Source organism: Microcebus murinus, chromosome 8, assembly GCF_040939455.1.
Source record: "Microcebus murinus isolate Inina chromosome 8, M.murinus_Inina_mat1.0, whole genome shotgun sequence".
Lineage (NCBI taxonomy): Eukaryota > Metazoa > Chordata > Mammalia > Primates > Cheirogaleidae > Microcebus > Microcebus murinus.
This window is the reverse complement of record NC_134111.1, coordinates 97747961-97769970: the sequence shown is the minus strand read 5'-3', so window position 1 is coordinate 97769970 and position 22010 is coordinate 97747961. Positions and strand designations below refer to the sequence as shown.

Below are 22010 nucleotides of genomic sequence, written 5' to 3'. Positions count from 1 at the left end.
CAAAAATAGACTGGGATGCATTTGGCCTGTGACCATAGTTTGCCAACCTCTGATCTACAGCAGAGTTTAGCAACCTGGTTATAGTGGCACTTTTTGCTGGATAGTCTTTTGTCGTGGAGCTGTCCTGGGCATTGCAGGAGCGGTAGGTACTCTTTGCTCTACCCATGGGATGCCAATAGCAACCCCTTCCCCCCACTCCTGTCGTGTCAACCAAAAATGTCTCCAAACATTGCTAGTGTGCTCCAGGGAACAAAATTGCTGCTAGTCAGAACCTCTTATCTAAATGATTGAAATCATCTGAACCAGTAATAGGAAATATTTCCCTAAAACTACAAAATGTTGGGTCAGATTGAAGAGTTGAAAATCATGGTATATTTTTCTTAGGTAGGTCAAGGTCTCCTCAAAGGGGCCATCATCACAACCTCAATTTGGAAAGCAGTTCAAAACCAGTGAAATAGCAACAGCCGTGAAAAGTGCCCTGTTAATAATACAAATATGAACGTAGCCTACTTTTCTGATGGGCCCAAGGGACAAAACAGTTCAACAGTGTTGGCATGTTCTAGTGGGACTTTCTGAGTCTGCGAGTCGGCTGTGAGTTGGAAAGGCTGGGGAAAGCTAGTAGTTCTAGTTCTTACTTGGGCAAGTGTTTATTTTTTCTGTTTATCTGCATTCAGAACTAACACAGGGTGATTTTTGAAAGCGCTCATATGTTTTTCATTGTTTGGACAGGGCCAGAGAAAAATGGCCTGATTTCACTGCAAATTGGCAGTTACACATGTTTTTGAAAGTTGAAAACAGCGTAACACTCACGAGTGAGTCTCAAAGAATGTTGTCTTCTTGTCCTTTAGAATAAACACCTGTTTTGCAAATGGCAGGATAAAAGCTATCTTTACCAGGAAATTGTTGTTTTCTTTTTTTTCTTCATTTGTATAATTATATTTTTAATAAATAAGAAATTTAAGTACGATTTAAAATATTGTAATTTATATAATCATATTTTTAAACAAGCAACAACAACAACAACAAAAAAGCCAAACCCACATTTCATCAGGGATTTCAGTTAAGCCCTTTGGACTAATTTTCTTTTCTGACTTGAAAAGCAAAAAAGAAATATATTAATGCTTTTCTTCTTTAATAAAATTTTCTTTAGTGAAATGTATTTTTCTAATTGATATGAAGGAAAAGCAAGGTTCTTGTGCTTGGAAGGAGCTGTCTGCTACTCCCTGGCTATAAATCCTGCCAGGCTCACTGTGTGCAGTGGCCACAGCAGCCACACTCAGTGGCCAGGTCTCCCCGGCGCAGGAACCGCTGGACACTTGACGATAAGACCATCTGGTGGATAAATGGGATCAACTCCTTTTATACTTGGGGTCATGAAAAAATGTGGTACGAACAGGCTCTTTCTTCGGAGCCTTCCCTCAAATCCACGATTCAAGATTTTCCCAGGAGGCCCAGCTCCTGAAATCCTGCCTGCCTGTGCTGTACTTTCCGATGAGTATCCAGCCGCCTTCCTCGCGGGCCGGGCAGGGTGGGTGTTAAACGGGACACATTTCACAGCAGGCCTTTCTGTCTGTCCTCAGGCTACCACGGCCTCTACTGTGAAGAGGAGTACAACGAGTGCCTCTCCGCCCCGTGCCTGAATGCCGCCACCTGCAGGGACCTGGTGAACGGCTATGAGTGTGTATGCCTGGCGGAATACAAAGGTAAGAGAGGCCCTGCCTGGCCTTCTGGTGCCAGAGTGCCAGAGTGGCTCTAAATGACATCACGGATTTCTGAACTGTATAAACCTCTAATTGGAGCATGCATTTGTTTGGAATAAAAGTCAAACGCTGAAGCTGGGGTGATTAATGGGTCCAAGGAGACCAATTTGCCAGGCTCAGGTTTCCTCCAGATAGATTGAAAAATTTCTCTCCTGCCCTTTTTCCTTCTTCTTGTACCCTCACTCTCTTTTCTGTTGAATGTGTAAGAAGCTGGAAACAAAAGGCGGTATGAAGGTGGGCTGTCAGGCGCAGGGCAGAGGCCATGGCTGTGGAAGATTTGGAAGAGGAAAGCCTGGCGCTCTAGGAAGCTTGCCGGGTGAGGATGGGACCCTGCGCTTTCTGGGGGAGGAGGCAGGTGGTGCCAAAGAAGTTAGCTCGCATTACGTGACTCTGTCGGGAGGGAAATGTTAGTTCATTTGGATGGACGAGTGTCAAGTGTCACTGTGGAAAAACGGCTGACGTTGGCAGAGCCTTTCTAACGTGCAGCCCCTGTTCTCTCTGCTAATGTGCATCAGCTCATTAAATCCTCCCAGCAGCCGCACGAGGTGGGCGGTAGTGCTGGCCCCCACGGCCTGGTCGGCGCGGTTCCCAGGGCCCTTTCTCCCTGCCTCTCCGCTGGCCTCTGGCCGTGGTTCGTGGGCATCGTGGCTTCATCGAGCCCGGTCACCCTCAGACGGGGCTGTGCCAGGAGAGTCTGCTTATCAGCTGTTGCACACATTTCTCTAAGCCCTAAATTCAGGCAGAGTTGAGACTCTGTAATGCTTTTGTGGGCTCTATTTATAGCCATTTCGCTTAGCCTCTTGCTCCCAACACTGCCTACTTGATACCATCCGCCTGCCTGGTGACCTTGCATTGTGACCGCTGTGGCTTCTCTTTGGATAGACCCACCTTTATTTGGTGACCTTTTGGACAAGCTTTGAGGCCTTATAGGCCATACTGAGGAAGCTGATCAACCCCTGTGGAAGGAAGGGCTGACGCCAGGCCAAATCTTTCCTTTATGCCCAGCAGCTCAGGTGCTTCTTTTGGACTGTGCTGCTCATGTAGAACTAAACTCCACTGATTTCCACAAGGGTCTGAGAGCAGACGTGCTGGCTTCATCCTTGTGGTTTGTTTCTCAGTTCCGGGTCTATCAGAACATTGGGAAATAGGGAGTTAGTTCAATTCTGGAAGAAAGAATAAAGGAGCAGTGAATCAGAATACCTGGGGAACTTATTCTGATTGCGCCACTGGCTTCCTGCTGAGCCTAGACCAATCTCTCAAACTGACTGTCTTCATGTTCTCTGTATGAATTAAGGACAACGATACTTACAGAGATTTTTGAGATTTGTTCAATAATAACAGAGTTAGTAATGGCAATTGCGCTTCAAAAATTAAAAATGCCAAAATTCTTTATCATAAATTTTATGAAGCAGATTTCATCTTTATAAATGACAAAATTATTAGCTGGATATATTCTGAATAATGCCTCTTACTTTTCTATCTGTGAACCTTTGCTCCTGCTGTCATTACTAAGGAATGAAAAATATCATTGCAGATGATGACTCACTAGTATCTTTGCACATTCATAAGACTATGATCCTAGCCATTTTCTTCCCTTTTTCTCAATGGGTATTTCAAAATTTTGCTACTTCTCCCAAGCCACATATTGAATCACTCACTCCTACAATATAACTGACTTCCTCTGCATCTTCATGAGATAAAAAAGAGTTATCATTTGTAGATGTCTTTGAACTTATCTAATTTTCCACACCCCGAAGCAGTGGTTCTTAAATGTGAACGTGCGTCAGAATCTGTTGGTAGGCTTGTTAAAATAGATTACCGGGACCCATCTTAACAGCTTCTAATTCACTAGGTCTGGGGTGGGACCAAAGAATCTGAATTTCTGGTAAGTTCTCAGGTAATACTGATGTGCTGGTCCATGGGATTCTCAAAGAGTCCCTTTGAGAACTCTTGCCCTACAAACTTATTTTCAGCCACAGCCACTACAGCTTTATTCTCTTCTGTATTACCTGATCATGTTTTCCCCATCCTACTCAAAGCTAATCCTTTCCGATATGCTCTCAATTCTCCACCCTCCATCTTTCTGAGACCTTTCTCTAGCCGTTACCTTTCTCCCTGCATATCTTCAACCTCTTACTTTCCTCTTGCTCCTCTTCAGATTCCTACCTTCTGGCCCAGCTGGGACAGTGAGCCCGTGCCAGCAACTCAAAGAGGCAGAAAAGTTTTAGGAAATAAAAGCAAAATTGCAACAACAACTCTAAATACTCAAGAGAGAAGTGAAAAAAGTAATGTATACTGCTCCAAATTGAATTTGGAACAGGAAAGGCAGAAGGAGGAACTATCTCATGATAGACATGGAAATATGAGGAAATGGAAACCACGAGTGAAAAGATAGGAAATGCGGAGCAAGGAGCAGAGAGATCTGTTTCCGTCTGAGCAGAGAGTGCTCCAGAAGAAGGAGCACATGGAAATAAAACCAGAATCAACTAATTGCTGGAAGGAAAAGAAAGTCTCACTTTCAAATAGAATGAGCTCACAGGGCAGCAGAGGGATCAATGAAGGAGAGGATACACACTTTGAGCTTTCCTGGTAAAATTTTTAGCTGCAAAGATAAAGAGAAAATTTTATAAGATTCTTCACGGGCAGTACAGGTTACATAAAAAAGAAAGAACGTCAGACCAGCTTTGTCCTGCTCGTCTCTATAGTGAAAGTAAACAATAGTTGAGCAATGCTTCAGACTTTTAAGTGGAAGATCTGGGAGTAAAAGGATCATTTGTATTTGAGGGCAAAAGAGAGACATTGCTATACGTTCAAGGACTCAGAAATGATAACACCACACACCTTCTCTAAGATAATCATTTAAATAGGTGTGCTCACCATTAAATAGGAACGAAGTCAGAATGAAGATACCTGGATGGGAAAGATGGAGAATGGGAGTGAGGGTTGGGCAGACTTCGTTAAATGCATAAATACATGACACTAATATGACTATGAATGATAATTTCATGGTGAAGGAAAGTCTCTTGAAAAAATAGGTATACCTGCCTTATGAGTTATCCATTGCTGCATAACAAATTATTACATGTTAGTAGCTTAAAACAACACCCTTTTATTATCTATCAGGTTCATAGGTCCAGGAATGGCTTAATGGATTCCAGGCTCAGGCTCCCACGAGGTTGAAGCAAAGTGCTGGCTGGGCTGAGCTTCATCTGGGGCTCAAATAGTGAAGGAGCAACTTCCAAGTCCCCTCAGGTTATTGGCAGGATTCACATGCCTGTGGCCATAGAATTCATGGCAGCCTGCTTCTTCATGGCCAACAACCATGACAGAGCCCCCGCTGCTTCATGTCTCTAACCTCAGGAAACGCCTGGACCCTCTTACTGGACTCACCTGATTAGGTTGGTCTTACTTAGGATGAACTCGGAGTGAACTGAGTAGAGACCTTCATTACATCTTTAAAAACCTCTAAACTGCCATATATTCTTGGTTAGAAGCTCATACTAAGGGACAGGAATTACACATGGATATGACTCACTGAGGGGGGGGTCCGCCTATGGCAGGTGTCCTCAAACTACGGCCTGCGGGCTACATGTGGCCCCCCTGAGGACATTTATCAGGCCCACCGGGTGTTTTTGCCACCTGCTGCCTGTCCTGCTTAGCAGCTGAATCGTCCCAGGTCCACAGTGCGCATGTGTGGAATGTGCGCCGCACTCTCCAATGGTCTGAGGGACAGTGAACTGGCCCCCTGTTTTAAAAGTTTGAGGACCCCTGCCCTATGGAGTGTCCAACACTTCTGCTCTTAAGGAAAAATTAAAACAACCAAACTAGTTCATATTATTTTACACTCATATTATTTGAACTGGAAGGGGGTGGGGGATGGTAAGGATTGGAAAGCATACAAATGTGTTAAAGCTTTCATCCCAATGGGCAGGTAAAATGTTTATTTAATTTTAGTATATTTTACAAAGACATTTAGGTTTAGGTTTAAATAAGGCTGCTGAGCACAGGAAGGCAAACCCCATCAATGTAGCAGTAAATGGTAGAATGTCTACGAGTGGTGGGAGGCAGGTAGGGTAGGTAGAAGGAACAAAAAGAGACAGAAGGAACTAGATCCTGCTCTCCAGGACAGAGGAAGAGTGAGGGGAGGGGAGAGCCACAAGATCCTGTGATTTTCTCTCCTTAGGGGGATGGACATTCTCCCCCCTTTGGAAGCATTTCTGCCAACACATATTTAGATATAGAATGTCTATGTAAATTTAGGAAACTATCAGAGGGGTAGGTATCCATTCCTAAATAAACTAGTTTGTATCTGGAGTTAGCACTTGGATAATGGGTACTGTGTTATGAGTAGGGTGGGCTTTAACTTTTTACTTTACATATGTAGTTTTTAAATGGTGATTTCTACTATTTCACGTTTTTTAAAAAAAACTTAAATAAATACAACCTCCTAAGAGTAAGTGCAAGAGGAAGTCAGGCAATTATAGCTAAGAACATTTTGAATAAGGAAAGCAGTGAGAGGAATGTCAGAACCTTCTGCCGGATGTCAGAACCCATTATAATGCCACAGTTATTATGACATCCACACATTACAGGTGGAAGGATGGACGGACAATCAAAACTGAAGAATAGCCCCCAAACCATTATCTGTAATAATAATGTGTGACTCTTAAAGAGGAATTACTATGAATAAGAAAAGAATTATTTTTAAATAAATGGTGCTAAAAAATTGGGCTGTTAAACAGAAAAATAATGCTTATGCTTTTAAATAAATTCCATGTGAATAATAATTGAAAACCCTCTTCTTTGGCTTTGTGTCCTCCTTTACTTACTCCAAGTCTTTTCTTTCCTGCCTTTTTTTTTTTTTATCAACCAAATTTCCTGAGAGTTGGAACAGACAGCACATCTATTTCCTTAATTTTTTTTCTTCTCTTAACACTCTTCTCTTGGGCTCCTGTCCACGCCGCTCCACAGAGATGGATTTCAGGAAGATCCACAGTGAACTAAGTGAAGACATTTTAGTGAACTCTGTGAAGACTTCCCTTTCACTGCTGACTCCATTCCCGCCCCTTTGCCCCACTGATCTCAGGGTCCCCTCCTGAAAATCACCCCACTTTGTCTTCTGTAGCTTCCTTCCTGACCTCCTGCCTCTAGTCTCCCTGCCCTCACCGAGTCCTTGTCCCCTAGACACCATGAATGACATTTGTCCCTGGAGTTCCGTTCTCAGCCCACACCCACCTTTGCCCTCATCCGCTCCTGTGGCCGTGTCCACGGTGTGAAGCATCGATCCCCAGGTGGAGGTGACTGCTCCCTCCTTGAACTCTCCCAGGGTTTTCTTTATGTTGCGGTGGCAATTATGCTTAGTTAGCTTTGTATTCGATTCTTTCTGGCTCCAGACTTTCCTCTTCCCTGAACCAAATTATAATCTCCTGCAAGGCAGTGACTGTATAGGTTTTTTTTTTTTTCCTTTTAATTTGCTGCATCTTCTGATATGGTGGCTTGCACAAAGCAAATGCTCCACAGTTATCTTTAATGAAGTAAAACTGCTGTTTAACACACAAGTTAAACTCGGACATTTTCCTAGGATGCACGTTTCCACTGTAGATCATGAAATTGTTAGAAAGCAAAATGTAGGGAGGGACTCAGTGAAGGGACCTCCCTTCAGACATATCAAAATTCTGATAGTTCCTTCAAAATTAGTTCAAAGCTGGTTCACAATGGAACGTGTAGGACTTTTGGTTAATGTTCATAACCTCATATTGTCAAAAAGTCAAGGTATAGCCCCGTACCATATTGACTTTTTTTATTTCTAGCAGAACAAATTGAATGATCAATAATATCCTCATTTGAAATGTTTGATGTCAAAATTTAGAAAAAAATTTCAATTTTTAATTATGAGACTAACATAATAATAAAAATTTAGAAAAAAGAGGAAATTCACAATTGCTCCTGGTTTTATAGCATAACACAAAAGCCATGGTGATTTTCCATTCTTTTAAAATATCTATGTTTTTATAATTAAAATTGAGTATACCTACAATTTTATGTTCTGTGTGTGCTTAACAGGTTATTATGTTTGATTTATATATTGCTAGGAAGTCTTGCTATTTTTATTTTAAATGGTTCCGTGATGTTCCCATGAGGGAATATTTATTCATTGCCTTGTTGTTGTATCTGATGTGGAGTTATTACAAATAATTCTGAAATGAACATCTTTATTTATATAATTTTCATACTTTCTGGATTATTTTTTTAGGGATTGAGTCTCAGAAATGAGATCACCGGATTATAGGGTTGATCATGTTGTACCTACTTGTTTATTTTTAAAGGCTACAGAAATTTTAATTGAAACGATGAGACCTCTTCCTGTGTTGGATAAAATTATTTCCTTTGCTAGATTCTGCTTTTGCAGTGATGAAGAATTTCTGGTTACTTTTGTGTGCCTGGCTCTTCCCGAGTACTATAGTAGATACAAAAATGTATAAGTCAAGGTTCCTTCCTTCTTCACGCTATTGTTTAACCAGAAGAGCAGACTGGGTCTGACACACACAAAGAATAATGAGGCTACGGTTGAGATGTCAATAGTAATTTCTGAAAATTTGCTTTAGCAAATCTTGAGCTCTCTGGAGGTGGAAATACCGGGAAAGTTTTCATGGAAGAAGTTAAGTTTGAATAAAATAAAATGATATCTTAAAGTAAATAGTAAGCACAAAGAACACTTCCGATTAATTTTCTTTACCTGGCTTACTTTTCCTGGAGATAAAATAATGATTTTCAGTTTTCAAATATTAAATGTGATTACCTTTGTGATGACAACAACGATTTATAATTGGTGCGCTGCTCTTTGAATCCTTCCTCATTTCAGTGCTGAAATTAACTTATGTAAAGAGCCCTGTTGGAATAGAAATCTTTTCAGAAACATTGCTTCTCTGTCCCTTAATATGAAAAGTATGAATTTTTATTAGTTTTGACTGGATTACAGTTTATTTTTGCCTGAGACTAAACATAAGTTTCGTAATAGTGCGTGCTACGTCCTTTGCCAATGGCTGATGCATATGTCATTCCACAGGCCTAGCTTGAAGTGTGGACCTGGCTGTCCCTGACAAAATAGGGTGTTTTTGAGGCCTATTTGGGATTTGGAATGGCTTCTCTCGCCTCTGGCAGTCTCACCTGTGTCTCAGCCAAAGTACACTGGCTGTCGCCCCTCCTGAAAGGACAGGATTCTGGGGTTGTAGCCATAATTTCTCCCATGCATTAAGATACGGCCTCTGCTCTACAGGACCTCAGAGATTTGTGGGGGGACCAGACAGGAGAGCAGATAAGTTATGATTTGGCACGGGAAACTGCAACCATGGGAATCCCGCTGGGCTCTCTGTGCACGATGGCTGAAGAATGAGGTCTGTCTCGGGAGAGTCAAGGTTCGGCTTTCCAGAGAGAGGGCATTTGAATGGGGACTGGGCAGATACGTTAAACAGTGCCAGGTGAAGACCAGGTTTGGGGAGAGGGTGGAACAAGGTGTACCTGTCGAGGAAACAGCCCAAGACTCAGTTCCTGGGGAGTACTGAGGAGGGTGGGAAGGTGGGGCCCAGGGGCCACAGGGAAGGGTTTGAATGGAGACCTTTGGGCACATCGATAGAGTCCATGGCTGTCTACTTTCTGTATTTAGAGATGCTCAGCTCTAATGACAAGCTGAGCAATATGACAAATATTTTTACAGAGGGATTATTAATAGCAAGGCTTAGAGTATAGGAACAGGGGTAACCAAAGTGCTCACTGGGGACTTTGGACACCACCTTGCTTCACAGCAACTGTGTTTCCATGAAGATTAGCTTTCGTACAGTCTTGCTGCCAGAAACCTCTCACTGGATGTTCAGTGCCCGAATGTCTTATCTTTTGGAAAAGAGAAATAACGAGGGATAAAAGGATTGCCAACCCTCCCAACCCAAATACCCAAAAGATTGAAATTGCCTATTATCTTGGGTGTTTTCATCAAATCTATTTTATTGAAGACTTTAAGGTCAAGATGCTTAAATATTTAGCCTAGAATTTGCTTTTCAGCCTTGTTTGAAAAATGCTCCTGCTTTTCAACCAGGAAAATAGATAAATAAATATACAGTAATTTGCATGCTAATGTGTTGATTATTGGCTACTGTATTACTAGAAACCCAGTGGAGATCATTTGCTTCCTTTTACTTTAGGTCTATTGGAAATGTTTTTTAGGCTTTCGGACATCTCTGAACTTAGGTGGTGGTTGTATTGCTGTTACAATTGAAAGCCTTTTTTTCTCACCTGGCTCCCATCGATCAGCCCAGTGAGAACTTGTAAATATGCGAATCTTTGTTTTGTGATCAATATTTTGAAGAAGAAAGGGCTCTTGTGCATTTTATTCCTTCAGTTGAGCTCGTGCTACTGGAGAATCTGTGGGAAAATAAAAACAGAGACTTCTGGAAGAAGAGACCATATACACCCAAGTGAAGGAGAATTACCAGATTCAGGCTAATCTTTAGATTGGTTTGATCTTTTATATTAACATGCATCCTGGGTTTGTTAGGAGTGATAAAAGCCAGGGAAGCTCACTCAACCCCTGGTTGCAGAGAGGAAACCAGGACGCTACTGCCAGGAGCGGTATTGCACCAGGCACAAGGCAGTGGCATCACAGTAGTGGTCTCAGAAAGAAAAGCAGGGCAAAGATTTGCGAGAGGCTCCAGAAAAAACCCCGGCAGAGTGTCACTGATGGCTTGGATATGAAGGGCAAAGGATGACAAGGAATTAAAGGCCATTTGTTCTGAAATGGCTTACCTGGCTCAAATAAGTCCTTGATGTGAATATGGACAGGAAGTTCTGTTTCTTTTTTCTCTTCCTTTCCCCCTTCCCAAGTCCTATTTCTTAAGACATTGAAAAAGAAAGGAGAGAAAAACCAGCAAGGATAATTTCAGAGCCTAAATGATGAGTCACTGGGTGTGGCGGTCCCTTGCACAATATGAGCTAAGAAATGAAGTGGAGAGAGAATTAAGTTAAATACCGTTCAGTGACTGCCTTATGCTTATTTTTCTTGAGGCTGTCGGGAAGGGTGGACATAACATCATATACATTCTTATCCAGGATAAAATGTAGTTTATCTTCTGTTCTAAAGGCAGGCAGATGGGGGCAGGGATGGGGAGAGACGTGGATCCATTCATGCATCTCAGCACCCCAGCGTGCCAACAGCAGATACCCCACCTTTCAGATAGCGTTGGGTTTGTAAAGGTTTTCATAAAGTTATCAAATAATATGTACTCATAAAAATGCCAATGATGTAGAAATAGACAGATGTGAAAATCAGAGTAATCTATTCTCCTGAAAGTAACTCAGTTCCACTTAATGCATTTATTTGCATACATACATGTACACATATGATTTTTAACACAGATGGGAAACTTTCTGTTTTTACTCCCAGATTTTTAAATGGCTTTTCTTTGTAAAATAAGTGCTGAGCTCCAGAGAATTTTGTGTACGTCCCTGGCCAGTCTGAGCTCACTCTCAGCAAACCAGCAAACATAGACCCTGGATTCAGAATTCCAGCAGGTTCAAATCCCAGCTCCTTCCTCTACCAACCTTGTGATCTTGGATTCTTCCCTCAGTTTCCTTGTCTGTAAAATGGGGGGATAGGGTATTTGTTTCGCAGCATTGTTGTGGGCACCAATTAGATCTAAAGCACAGAGTGAGGACCAGGAGCGTGTCTTGTGCCCAACAGCTTTAGTGTGTGCTGAGCTGATCATGTCTTTGAGAATGAACTCTAAGTAGGGAGCGGCTCTCTCCCTCCCTCCTGCAGTTCTCTGAAGTAGAACTGGGACTCATTTAAATATCTGATTCCAAATCTTCACCCTCAGGATGCTGTTATCAATTATTTTGATATTTTATTAAGCCCATCTAGCTATTTTCTGTTTCTTTTGGAGCCTCAGAGAGCATGTTATTGATTAATTTTATGTTTCAGGCTTTTAACTTTTTGTTCCCAGGGCTTTGGGAAAAGTACAGATAAAAGACTTTTTGGTGGGACCTACAGGCAGGGATTGAAGTTGTTATTTCCTCATAAGGCATATGTTTAACAACAATCTTCAGTCACGAGTGGGCACGTGCACGCACACGCACACGCACACGTTCACTCGGGGAATCTCCTCCTGCATCCTCCTAGGCTGCTCAAACACTTTGCTTTTAAAAGCCATGGGCGCTGGAGGTTCCATGATGAATAGTCACCCTGTTTTGCCTGTTTCTCCACAGGAACGCACTGTGAGCTGTACAAGGATCCCTGCGCCAACGTCAGCTGCCTGAACGGAGCCACCTGTGACAGCGAAGGCCTGAATGGCACATGCGTGTGTGCACCAGGGTTTATAGGCAAGTAATACAGGAAGCAAGTTTTCAGATTTACCCCCAAATCCCTGGGATTGCAGATGTTAAAAAAAAAAAAAACCAACAAAACCAAATCCTCCATGAGTGAAATATTGCAAAACACGAATATAGTTGCAAAATGTAATGAGGCATTGCTTGGATGAAAACAATCAACTGTGTTGTCATTCAGTGAGGCTCTTCTGAAATCAGCGTTTGGTGCTTAAACTTGCTGGGGCTGTCATGGCTGCACGTTTCCAGGGCTGTGGCTTTGGAACGTGAGAAACGAGCTGTTACACCTGAAAAAGTGTAAGTGCTAATGAAAGTCAGGAGGGGAAAGAAGGATCCAGTGTGTCTTCTGCAGAAGCTGCTTTCAGCAACCCCATTTATTTTTACTAAAAGACGTGAAAGTGTCAGGATTTTGAAAACTGAAGAAAACTGGTGGTGGGAAGTAAGGGGGAGATACTCCAGGTCCAGGATCTGTTGTGAGTGACATTAAAGACCCCACAGGTAGGGGAGAGCGGGGTGACAGGGCTGGCTTCCCCAGGTGTCTGGGTGACCACCGAACACTGGGCGTGAGGAGCCACTTCTAGGTGAGGGATCCAATCTGACTTGGAGTCCTTCTTCTAAGTCTCCTCCTCGTGAGCCTCAGGGAGTTTGTGAATCTCCAAAAACAGACGTGGAATGTTCTATGGATGTGAGCGTGTGTGGAGGGGAGCCTCCAATTCTCATCAGGGTCTCAGAAGGAAGTCTGAACCACTGGAATAGAAAATGTTCCATCCTTTTCTTTTCCAACAGAACCCAGGAGTCCTGAAATTTAGAGAGTAGGACGAAGTCTACGAGGGTTGTCCAAAAAGTATCCAGCCAGAGTCATTTATGATATTAACAATGGCTGCACACTTTCCGGACAGCCCTCTCATGTTTTCAGAGCTTCGATCAACAAAGCCCCAGGGTCACTCTGGTTTGGAAATTGGGCGAGGCTGACATATCAGGTGCCCACAGAAGAAGGGGGGCACGCAAGCCCCAGAAAAAGATGTGTTATCATTGGCTGGAGAGCACCTTGCTGGGCTCTCCTCCCTCCTGCAAAGCCACTGTGGCCCCCTCCTAAATTCTGGAGAATTTCACAGAGCCTGGGTCCCTAATCCATCCCAAGGCAGCCTCATTTGTGCTTCTAGGGAAGCTGCCAACAGCCAAGATGTGGGAGAAACAACTTCTGATCTTCCTTCTATCTATGTGTGTCACATCCTGTGTTTTCCTTTTGGGTTTTCCTGGGACTGTGAAGTGGGCTCACTCCAGAAAATGACTCGCAGATGGTTTTGTTTTGCTGAATGACTTATAAACACACACAGACGTTAATACTCATCCGTGGTGGCAAAAATAATATTGGGGACGCATCCTGGGGTTTTTTCCAGACATTTTTATCCCATGAGTAATAAAAAGCATGGAAGAAAAATTAGAAAATATGGGACTATAGGCGGAAAAACCCACCACATAAAAATGCACTACTAGATAACTATTATTAACATTCTGATACATTTTGATATCCAGGGATTTTCCTGAAGGTCCCTGTGTGTATAGTATATAGTGTATAGTGTATATGCATATATATTTGAACATAAAAGGAATCATTCTGCTCATACTATTTTGTAGCCTACTTTTCCCTTAAAAATATATGTGTCTCATAAATGTGTTTTCATATCAAGGGATTGCTTCTATTCTATCATTTTTACTGGATGTTCTGCAGTCCATTGTATGAAATATCATGACTCTTTTTAGTCTATCCACAGTTCAATATTTGGGCAGCTGAGAACTTTTTCCCTGTTATAAATATAATTGAAAGAAATATTCTTGTGTGTACATCTTTGGGTTATTATTTTTTGGCATAATTTCTTAGAAATAGAATCCCAGGGCCTGGAAGAGTACATACGTATTTCCAAAGAACTCTCCAGAGAAAATTCCCGGAGAGGAATATTGACGCCTACCAAGAGTACACAGGAGCATTTATTCCCACATCTTGACACAAATACTGAGAATTGTCATCCTGATGGTCAAAAGTATCATTTTAGTGTTGTTTTACTTTGTTGGTCTTTGATTTCTAGTGAGGTTGAAAACTTCTTAAATATGTTTCCGGTTATTGGTGTTTCTTCTTTTGTGCACTTCCTATTCCTGCTCTTTGTCTGCTGCTCGGCCAGACCGTTCCTGCCAATCTTTATTCTGCCTGATTTGAAACAGCCCATTATATTAAATACTTTACATTTCTCTGCCATAGGTTGCAAATATTTCCCACTATCATTTGCCTTTTCAGTATCTATAAGATATTTTGTTTTCCATATATCATAATCTAATTTTTACATAATTACATCTGGATATTTTATTTTGGTTTCTTTTATTATTGTTTCATGCTAGAAAGATTCTGTATATCAAGATTTTAGAAATATTCTATATTATTTAATCATGTATGAGTTAATTTTGTGCATTTCAATCTTTAATCCATCTGAAATTTACTTTGGTATCTATGGGAGAGAAAATGTCATCTTTTCTCGAAAATATTTAGCAAATCTCCAATTGCCTACTCAGCACATACTCTTGGATGTCTCAAGGTACCTCAAACTCATAGATCTTCTTCTTCTTCTTTCCTTCTTTAAGTGTTTGCGAGCTCATCCAATGGTATCACTACCACCCCAGGTTGTTCTGGCCAGAAACTGGGGAATTATTCTGATACCCTCCTCTTCTTCCCACTTATTGCATCCAACTACTGAGGACTCCTAAAAACCTCTTATATCATCTCGCTTCTTTGCATAATCAGCACCAGGCTGCCTTCCCCTCCCATCGTCACTAGTACAGTGACCCCTTTGAACTGGTCTCACACCTGTGCTCCCTGACCCCTAATCCATTTTCCACACTGCAGAGTCTTCATGCAGTGATAATCTAATCTCATCACTCCCCACCTAAAATCGTCTATTGGCATTTCATTGTCCTTAAGGAAAAGTTTGAGGTCTTTAACTTGATCTTAAAGACCTGAATGGTCTGCCCCCAATCTGGCCTTTCCAGCCTTGTTTTGGGCCCCTCTGCCTGCTGCGTATCTGACCACACCACATTAGGCTCTTTTTTGTCATGTTCTTCCCCTCCGCCTCCTGCCTGGCCATTCCGCTGCCCACCCCCCACCCCCACCGCACCCATACACATGCAGCCAGCAAGTCCACCCAGGGCATTTCTGCATGGTACTCACCCTGATGACAGGGGGCAGTAGGACTCACTAACGTAGGTTCAAGCATCACTGTAACTGGTTTTAAAACAACAACATGTCTCTTTCTATTCAGTCTTGGTAATTTTTCAGCCCGCAGAGGACTGTAGAATAGGTCCTTAAGTTGTTGGTGGGTCTACTGTTAATGTGTTTTGCAGAAAACTGGTCCCAGGAGATGCTCCATGGAGAAAGGGCTCTGTGACCAAATAAATTTAAACAGGGTTCCTGCCACGTGGGGATTCCTAGAGGGTGTCACACACCAAAGGCTCTCAGAGGTCTTGTCGTAAAGAATTGCATTTGCCTTTGTTTATTTTCCAAATATAGTTGATCATAGAACCTTTTATTTCCCCTGAAAAAATAACCTGTGGTATCCTGAGAGCTAGTGATCCATGGGAGAGGCTGATAAAGTATTAACTGTGTCCACCTAAGGAGTACGGTGTCCTTTTCTTTTAGTTGCTACCTTAGAACCAAATATTCTTTCATTATACCTGAGGTTTAGCAAACTTACACTTGGCCAACTGCTGAGTGCAAAAGCTCCCTACTTGGCCAGGCCAAGTGAGTTAGGCAAGTCATTGTTATATAATTAGATACTCAATCCAATGTCACATTTACCTCATGACACTGGCTTTTTTAGACCAGCAGGTGAACTCAGGTGTGTGGTGTGTTGAACTTAGGCTTCTGGCTGAAAACATACCCCCTCCAGTCATGTGAACCGGACAGCACCTCCCTGTTCTCTGCTCCCTGCCTGCCTTCCACACAGCAGGCTCCCTGAGTCCCTTCACCTGGCCTGGGTCCTGCCTTTCAACTACTGACTTACGTGGTGTCCACTCTTGTTTCCAAGGCTTTGCAGTTCTGCCCCCTACTATTGTTTGGCTGAGGACCAGTAGATGGAAGGAAAGGACACCTGGTGCAACATTGATTTTCTAGGATCTGCTCTATTTCCTACCTGAAACCTGAAAATGCCATCAATGCTTTAATCTCAGTGAAATTTTAATTTGCATTTCTTTGATGTTGAGCATCTTCATGTGGTTATTAGCTATTCATATATCTTTACTTGTGAAGTATCTTTCCAAATCATTTGCCCATTTAAAAAAAGTGTTTGTCATATTACTGACCTCTAAGGTTTTTTTTATATTCTGGATACAAGTCCTTTGTCAGATATTCATTTTGTTCCACCACGTAGTTTCTTAATGGTATCTTTTAGGGAGCAAAAGTTCTTAATTTTGGTAATGTTTAATTTATCAATTTTTTTTCTTTTATGGTGCTTTCTTTTTTTTTAGTATTGTAAAAACTCTTTACCTACTTCAAGATGATTAAAATTTTATGTAGTATTTTCTTCTAGAAGGTTTTTTTTGTTTTTTTAAATTTTTTTTATTTCCGCGTATTATGGGGGTACAGATTTTAAGGTTTCAATAGATGCCCATTTCCCCCCCCCACAAGTCTGAGTCTCCAGCATGACCATCCCCCAGATGGTGCACATCTCACTCATTATATATGTATATACCCGCCCCCTTCCCCCCTCCCACCTGCCCAATACCCTATTACTGTAGTACCTATGTGACCACTTAGGTAGAATGTTTTAAAAATAGTTTTTGCTTTTAAGTTTAGGTCCAGAATCTTTTTTGGGTTAATTTTTGTGTATGGTATGACTTAAGGATAAAAATTTATTTTATTTCCCATGTAAAGATTCAGTTAGTCCAGAATCTTATGAAAAATAAAATCTTTTCTCCATTGAATTCCATTGGCACATTTACCAGAAAACAATCGACTAAATATTTACCTATTTTCCTCTGGCTATTTTTTTTTTTTCAAACTTTTTATTTTGAGATCATTCGTTGAAGCTTCACCTTCAGTTGCAAGAAATGATAGAGAGATCCAGGGTGACCTTCACCCAGTTTCCCTGTATGATAACATATTGTGCAGCTGTAGTGCAATCTCATAACCAGGGTACCGACAGAGGTAGAGTCAAGACACAAAACACTTTCATCGCCACAAATGAGTCCTCATTTCACTCTTTTATTCCAGCATCCATTTCCCTCCCACCACAATCCCTGGAAATCACTAGTATGTTCTGCATTGTTATCATTTTGCTATTTTAAGAATATCATATACATGTAATCATATAGGAAGTAACCTTTTGAGATTAGCTTTTTTCACTCAGCATGGTTCTCTAGAGATTCATCCAGGTTATTTTACATATCAATAGAGCCTTCCTTTTTATTACTGAGCAGTATTCCATTACAGGGATGTCCCATCGTTCTTTGTTTGTTTTTTTTTTTCAATCATTCAGGAATCTGGATGGTTTCCTGTTTTCAGCTATTATGAATAAAAGTATTGTAAACATTCATACATAGGTTTTTATGTGAATGTAAGTTTTCATTTTTCTGTGACAATTGCCCAAAAGTTCAGATTCTGGGTTATATGGTATTTGCATCTTTAGTTTTACAAAAACCGCCAAAGTGTTTCCAGAGCACCTTAAGCATTTTACGTTCCCACCAGCAATTTATGAGTGATTCAGTTTCTCTACACCCTTACCAGCATTTGGTGTTGTCACTATTTTTTATTTTAGCTTTTCTGATAAGTGGACAGTGATAGCTCATTGTGGTTTCCATCTGAATTTCTCTAATGATAAATGATGCTCAACATCTTTTCATGTATTTGTTTGACATCTGGGTACCCTCTTTGATGAAATGTCTCTTCATGTCTTTTGTCCATTTTCTACTCCTATCACATCCCATCAAGAGGAGTTATGCTTCTTCTCTTTGAGGGTGGAATAGCTACATGAATTATTTGGAATTCTTTTGCATGAGAGGTTTGTTTATGTACTCCCATTTATGTATTTATTCAATCATTTATTTATATCAATATGGGCTCATGGATATTTACTTTGGGTTATAGCCCAGTGCTTTTGAAATTTATTTTCTTGCTCAAAATATTCCAGCTTTGGCCCTTATGAGTTCTTCAGTTGGCTCCTGTGTCTCTTTGGCATATCCTTATCATTGTGGTGGTGGTGTTGCTAATTTTTGTTTTGTTTTGTTTTGCTTTTTAGCACTTATATACTTTCTGGCACTGGAAGATGCTCCCGTCTCATCTTGTGTATTCCTGCCCTGGTCCTAGAAGTATCCATTTTTCCAAGGATCACTGATTCCTGTTATTGGAGGATAACACTAGATACAAAGATCTGGGCACTAGCTGCACTCGTTTATGTTGAAATGTCATTGCTTTTAGGCCCTCTCAGCAGGCAGAGCAAGGAAATATATGTGTACATACTAACCACTATATATATATATATATACATATATATATACACACACACACATATGTATCTATAAATATTGCATTATGTAGCTATCTATATTAAGCTAAACATGAAGTCATAGTGATGTACCCAACTCTAATTCATTACCATATGGGTCATTCTAGCCTTCTCCCCTGGCTTATTTGTAAACTCCCACACCAATAGCAAGATGTCTGGCTCCCACCACCTAACATCTATTTACTTAATTCTTTGATCCCGGTATACATGTACAGCAGAATTATTAGCTTGTATCCTTGTGGGAAACAACTTTATCAACTAGAGTATAGTGCTTACATACTGCTTCTTTTGCATTTAGTTTTATCAGTGCTACTCATTTCCAAAGTTACTTAGGTCTGCATTCTTTCCTAAGATCTTCCACCTAGACGAGATTTATTTATTTGTTTTTGCCTATGGAAGTACAATTTTTTCAAATTTTTTGAACCTCTGTCAAAAGTCAGTTGGCAATATTTGTGTGGGTCGTTTTTGGGTTCTCCATTATTTTTCCTTGATTTATGTGTCTATTCCTCTGTCAATATTATGTAATCAACTCAGCCTTGATTACATATTAACTGTTGTAGTTGCCTAATAACTACTGAAATTGTGTAGAGTGATCTTACCACTTTTTCTTTTTCTTTTCAAAATTGTTATAACTACTCTAGTTCCTTAATCTTGTCTATACCTACAAAGGATTTTACTAAGGTATTGATAGGAATTGTATTACACCTGCATATCGATTTGGGAAGAATGAATATCTTTCCTATGCAGAGTATTCCAATTCATGAACATAGTAGGACTCTTTCTGTTTATTTAGATCTACTTTTATTTCTTTCATCAATATTTTTTCCCATACATATATATGTAGTATGAATGTATGTATGTGTGTGTATTTTTAGTGATTATATAATAAAGAGAGCTATAGTTTGGTACCTCTGTGTTCATTGTTAGTATGTAGGTATACAATTGATTTTTGCATGTTTATCTTTTATCCTGTGACTTTGCTGAACTTATTTGTTTTAGGAGGGTTTTTAAAAAATGAATTTCTTGGGATTTTCTACATAGATAATTATGTAATATCTAAATATGGACAGTTTTATTTTTTCTTTTCTGATATGTATAAATCTTATTTTTTGTCTTATTGCACTAGCTAGAACCTCTAGCATGAGATTGAATAAGAGCAGGCATCTTTGCTTTGTTCTCAGTCTTTGGAGAAAAGCATTCAGTCTTTCACCATTAACTATGAATATAATGTCAGCTGTAAGGTTTTTTAGATGTTCTTTACCAAGTTGAGAAAGTTCCTCCCTATTCCTAGTTTGCTGATAGCTTTAATCATAAATGGGCATTAAATTTTGTCAGATGCTTTTTCTCTATTGATTGATATGATCATGTGATTTTTCTTCTTTAGCCAATTAATATGTTGGCTTATATTGATTAATTTTTAAATATTGAATCAGTCTTGCATCCTTGGAATACACACCATTTGGTCATGGTGTGTAATTCTTTTTATATATTTCTAAATCCTATCTACTAATATTTTCAGGAATTTTGTTTTCTATATTCATGAGGAATATTTGTCTATAGTTTTCTTTCTTTCATTACCTAGTTTTAGCATTGGAGTAAAACTAGCTTCAGGAAATGAGTTGGATAGTGTTCTTTGGTCTTTTATTTTTTTTAATATATGAAATTGTGTTAGAATTCCACTAATTCCTCTTTAAATATTTGATAGAGTTTACCAGGGAAAGCATCTGGACCTGGAGATTTCTTTTTTTGGAGTTTTTAAGTTATATATTCAATTTTCTTAAATAGTTACAAAGCTATTCAAATTATCTATTTTATATTGGATGAGTTGTGATAGTTTGTGTTTTTTGAGGAAGTGCTCTATTTTTTCTAAGTTGTCAAATTTATGTGTTGAGTTGTTTCTATGTTCACAGTATTCCTGTATTATCCTGTTGACACCTGTAGGGTCTGTCGTGATATCCCCTGCTTCATTCATGCTATTGGTAATGTGTGTTTTTTCTTTTTTCTTTGTGAGTCTTGCCAATTTTATTAATCTTTTCAAAAAACAGCTTTTTGTTGCATTCACTTTTCTCTATTTTTTTATTTCATCAGTTTCTTCCTTTATCTCTATTATTTTCTTCCTTCTCTTTGTTTTGAGCTTATTTTGTTCTTCTTTTTCTAGGTTCTTTGAGTAAGACGTTAGATTATTGACTTGAGAATTTTCCATTTCTAATGTGTACATTTAGGCTATAAATTACCCCACTGCTTTGACTATATCCCACAAATTTCATATTGTGTTTTCATTTTCAGTCAATTTAATGTTTATTTTTAATGTACTTTTAGATTTCCTCTTTGATCCATGGATTATTTATAAGCCTATTGCTTAGTTTTAGTTTTCAAGTGTTTTGAGGTTTTCTTGTTGTCTTTTTGTTATAGATTTCTAGTATAATTCATTACAGAGAACACTCTATGTATGGTCTCAATTCTTCTAAACCCTGTGGAGCTCGCTTTATGGTCCATAATATGATCTCTATTGGCATGTTTTGTGCATACTTGAAAAGAATGTGTGTTCTGTCATGGTTGGGTGGTTGGGATGTTTTAGCGGGTGGAAGTCTGTGCTCTCCATTCAGCCTTTACGTGAGGGAACATGTGTTTTTTTGGTAGTGTTTGGCTGCAGTGGAGCAGTTACTATTGTTCATAAATTGTTTTGTCTTGCTAGGCTACCTATACCCTGGTTCTTTGAGAGCAGGCTTTTGTTGGGGATTTTTTCCTGCTTCTTTTGACACTTCTTGGTTACTGCCTTCTCCAACACCTAATCTGGAATATACAAGGCCAAAGAAAAACTCAACACACTCAGCATTGTGTTGTTCCCTGGATTCTGAGCCAGTCTGTCTCTTTCTCTCAAATTCTTAGAATCTTCTTATGTTTGTTTTATATATAATGTCTAGGGTTTTTACTTGGCCTTAGTGGGAGGAATAGAGAAATATGAGGGCTGTCCAGAAAGTATCCAGCCATGTAACCATTCTCATCATATTAACAATTACTCGATACTTTCTGGACAGCCCTTGTATATCTGCTCTATTTTTCCAGAAGTGCAAGTTGCACTCTGGCTGTTTTTAGAATTAATAAATGATTGGTTTTTAGCAAATTGTTTGCAATGTGCCTGTGATGTATGTATGGTTTTGTTGATATTTATTATGCCTGAAGTTTGTTGCACTTCTTGGACCTGTGGTTATAGTTTTCATCAAACTTGGAAAATTTAGCCCTTATTTTATCAAATATTATTTTCTGCCTCACCTTGCCCTAGGATTCTAATTACATCTATGTTAGACCACTCAAAATCATCCAGCAGGTC

The 22010-nt window shown here is 40.0% G+C and overlaps 1 protein-coding gene across 1 annotated transcript in view; it reads left to right on the top strand.

The window, feature by feature from the left end:
* The window catches only part of DNER (delta/notch like EGF repeat containing), a 315218-nt gene that overhangs the window by 274243 nt on the left and 18965 nt on the right, over nt 1-22010 (top strand). Inside the window, exons 9-10 of the mRNA XM_020288165.2 lie at nt 1581-1703; nt 12015-12128. Coding sequence (XP_020143754.2) covers nt 1581-1703; nt 12015-12128 — 237 coding nt within the window. The remainder of the gene's footprint in view (nt 1-1580; nt 1704-12014; nt 12129-22010) is intronic.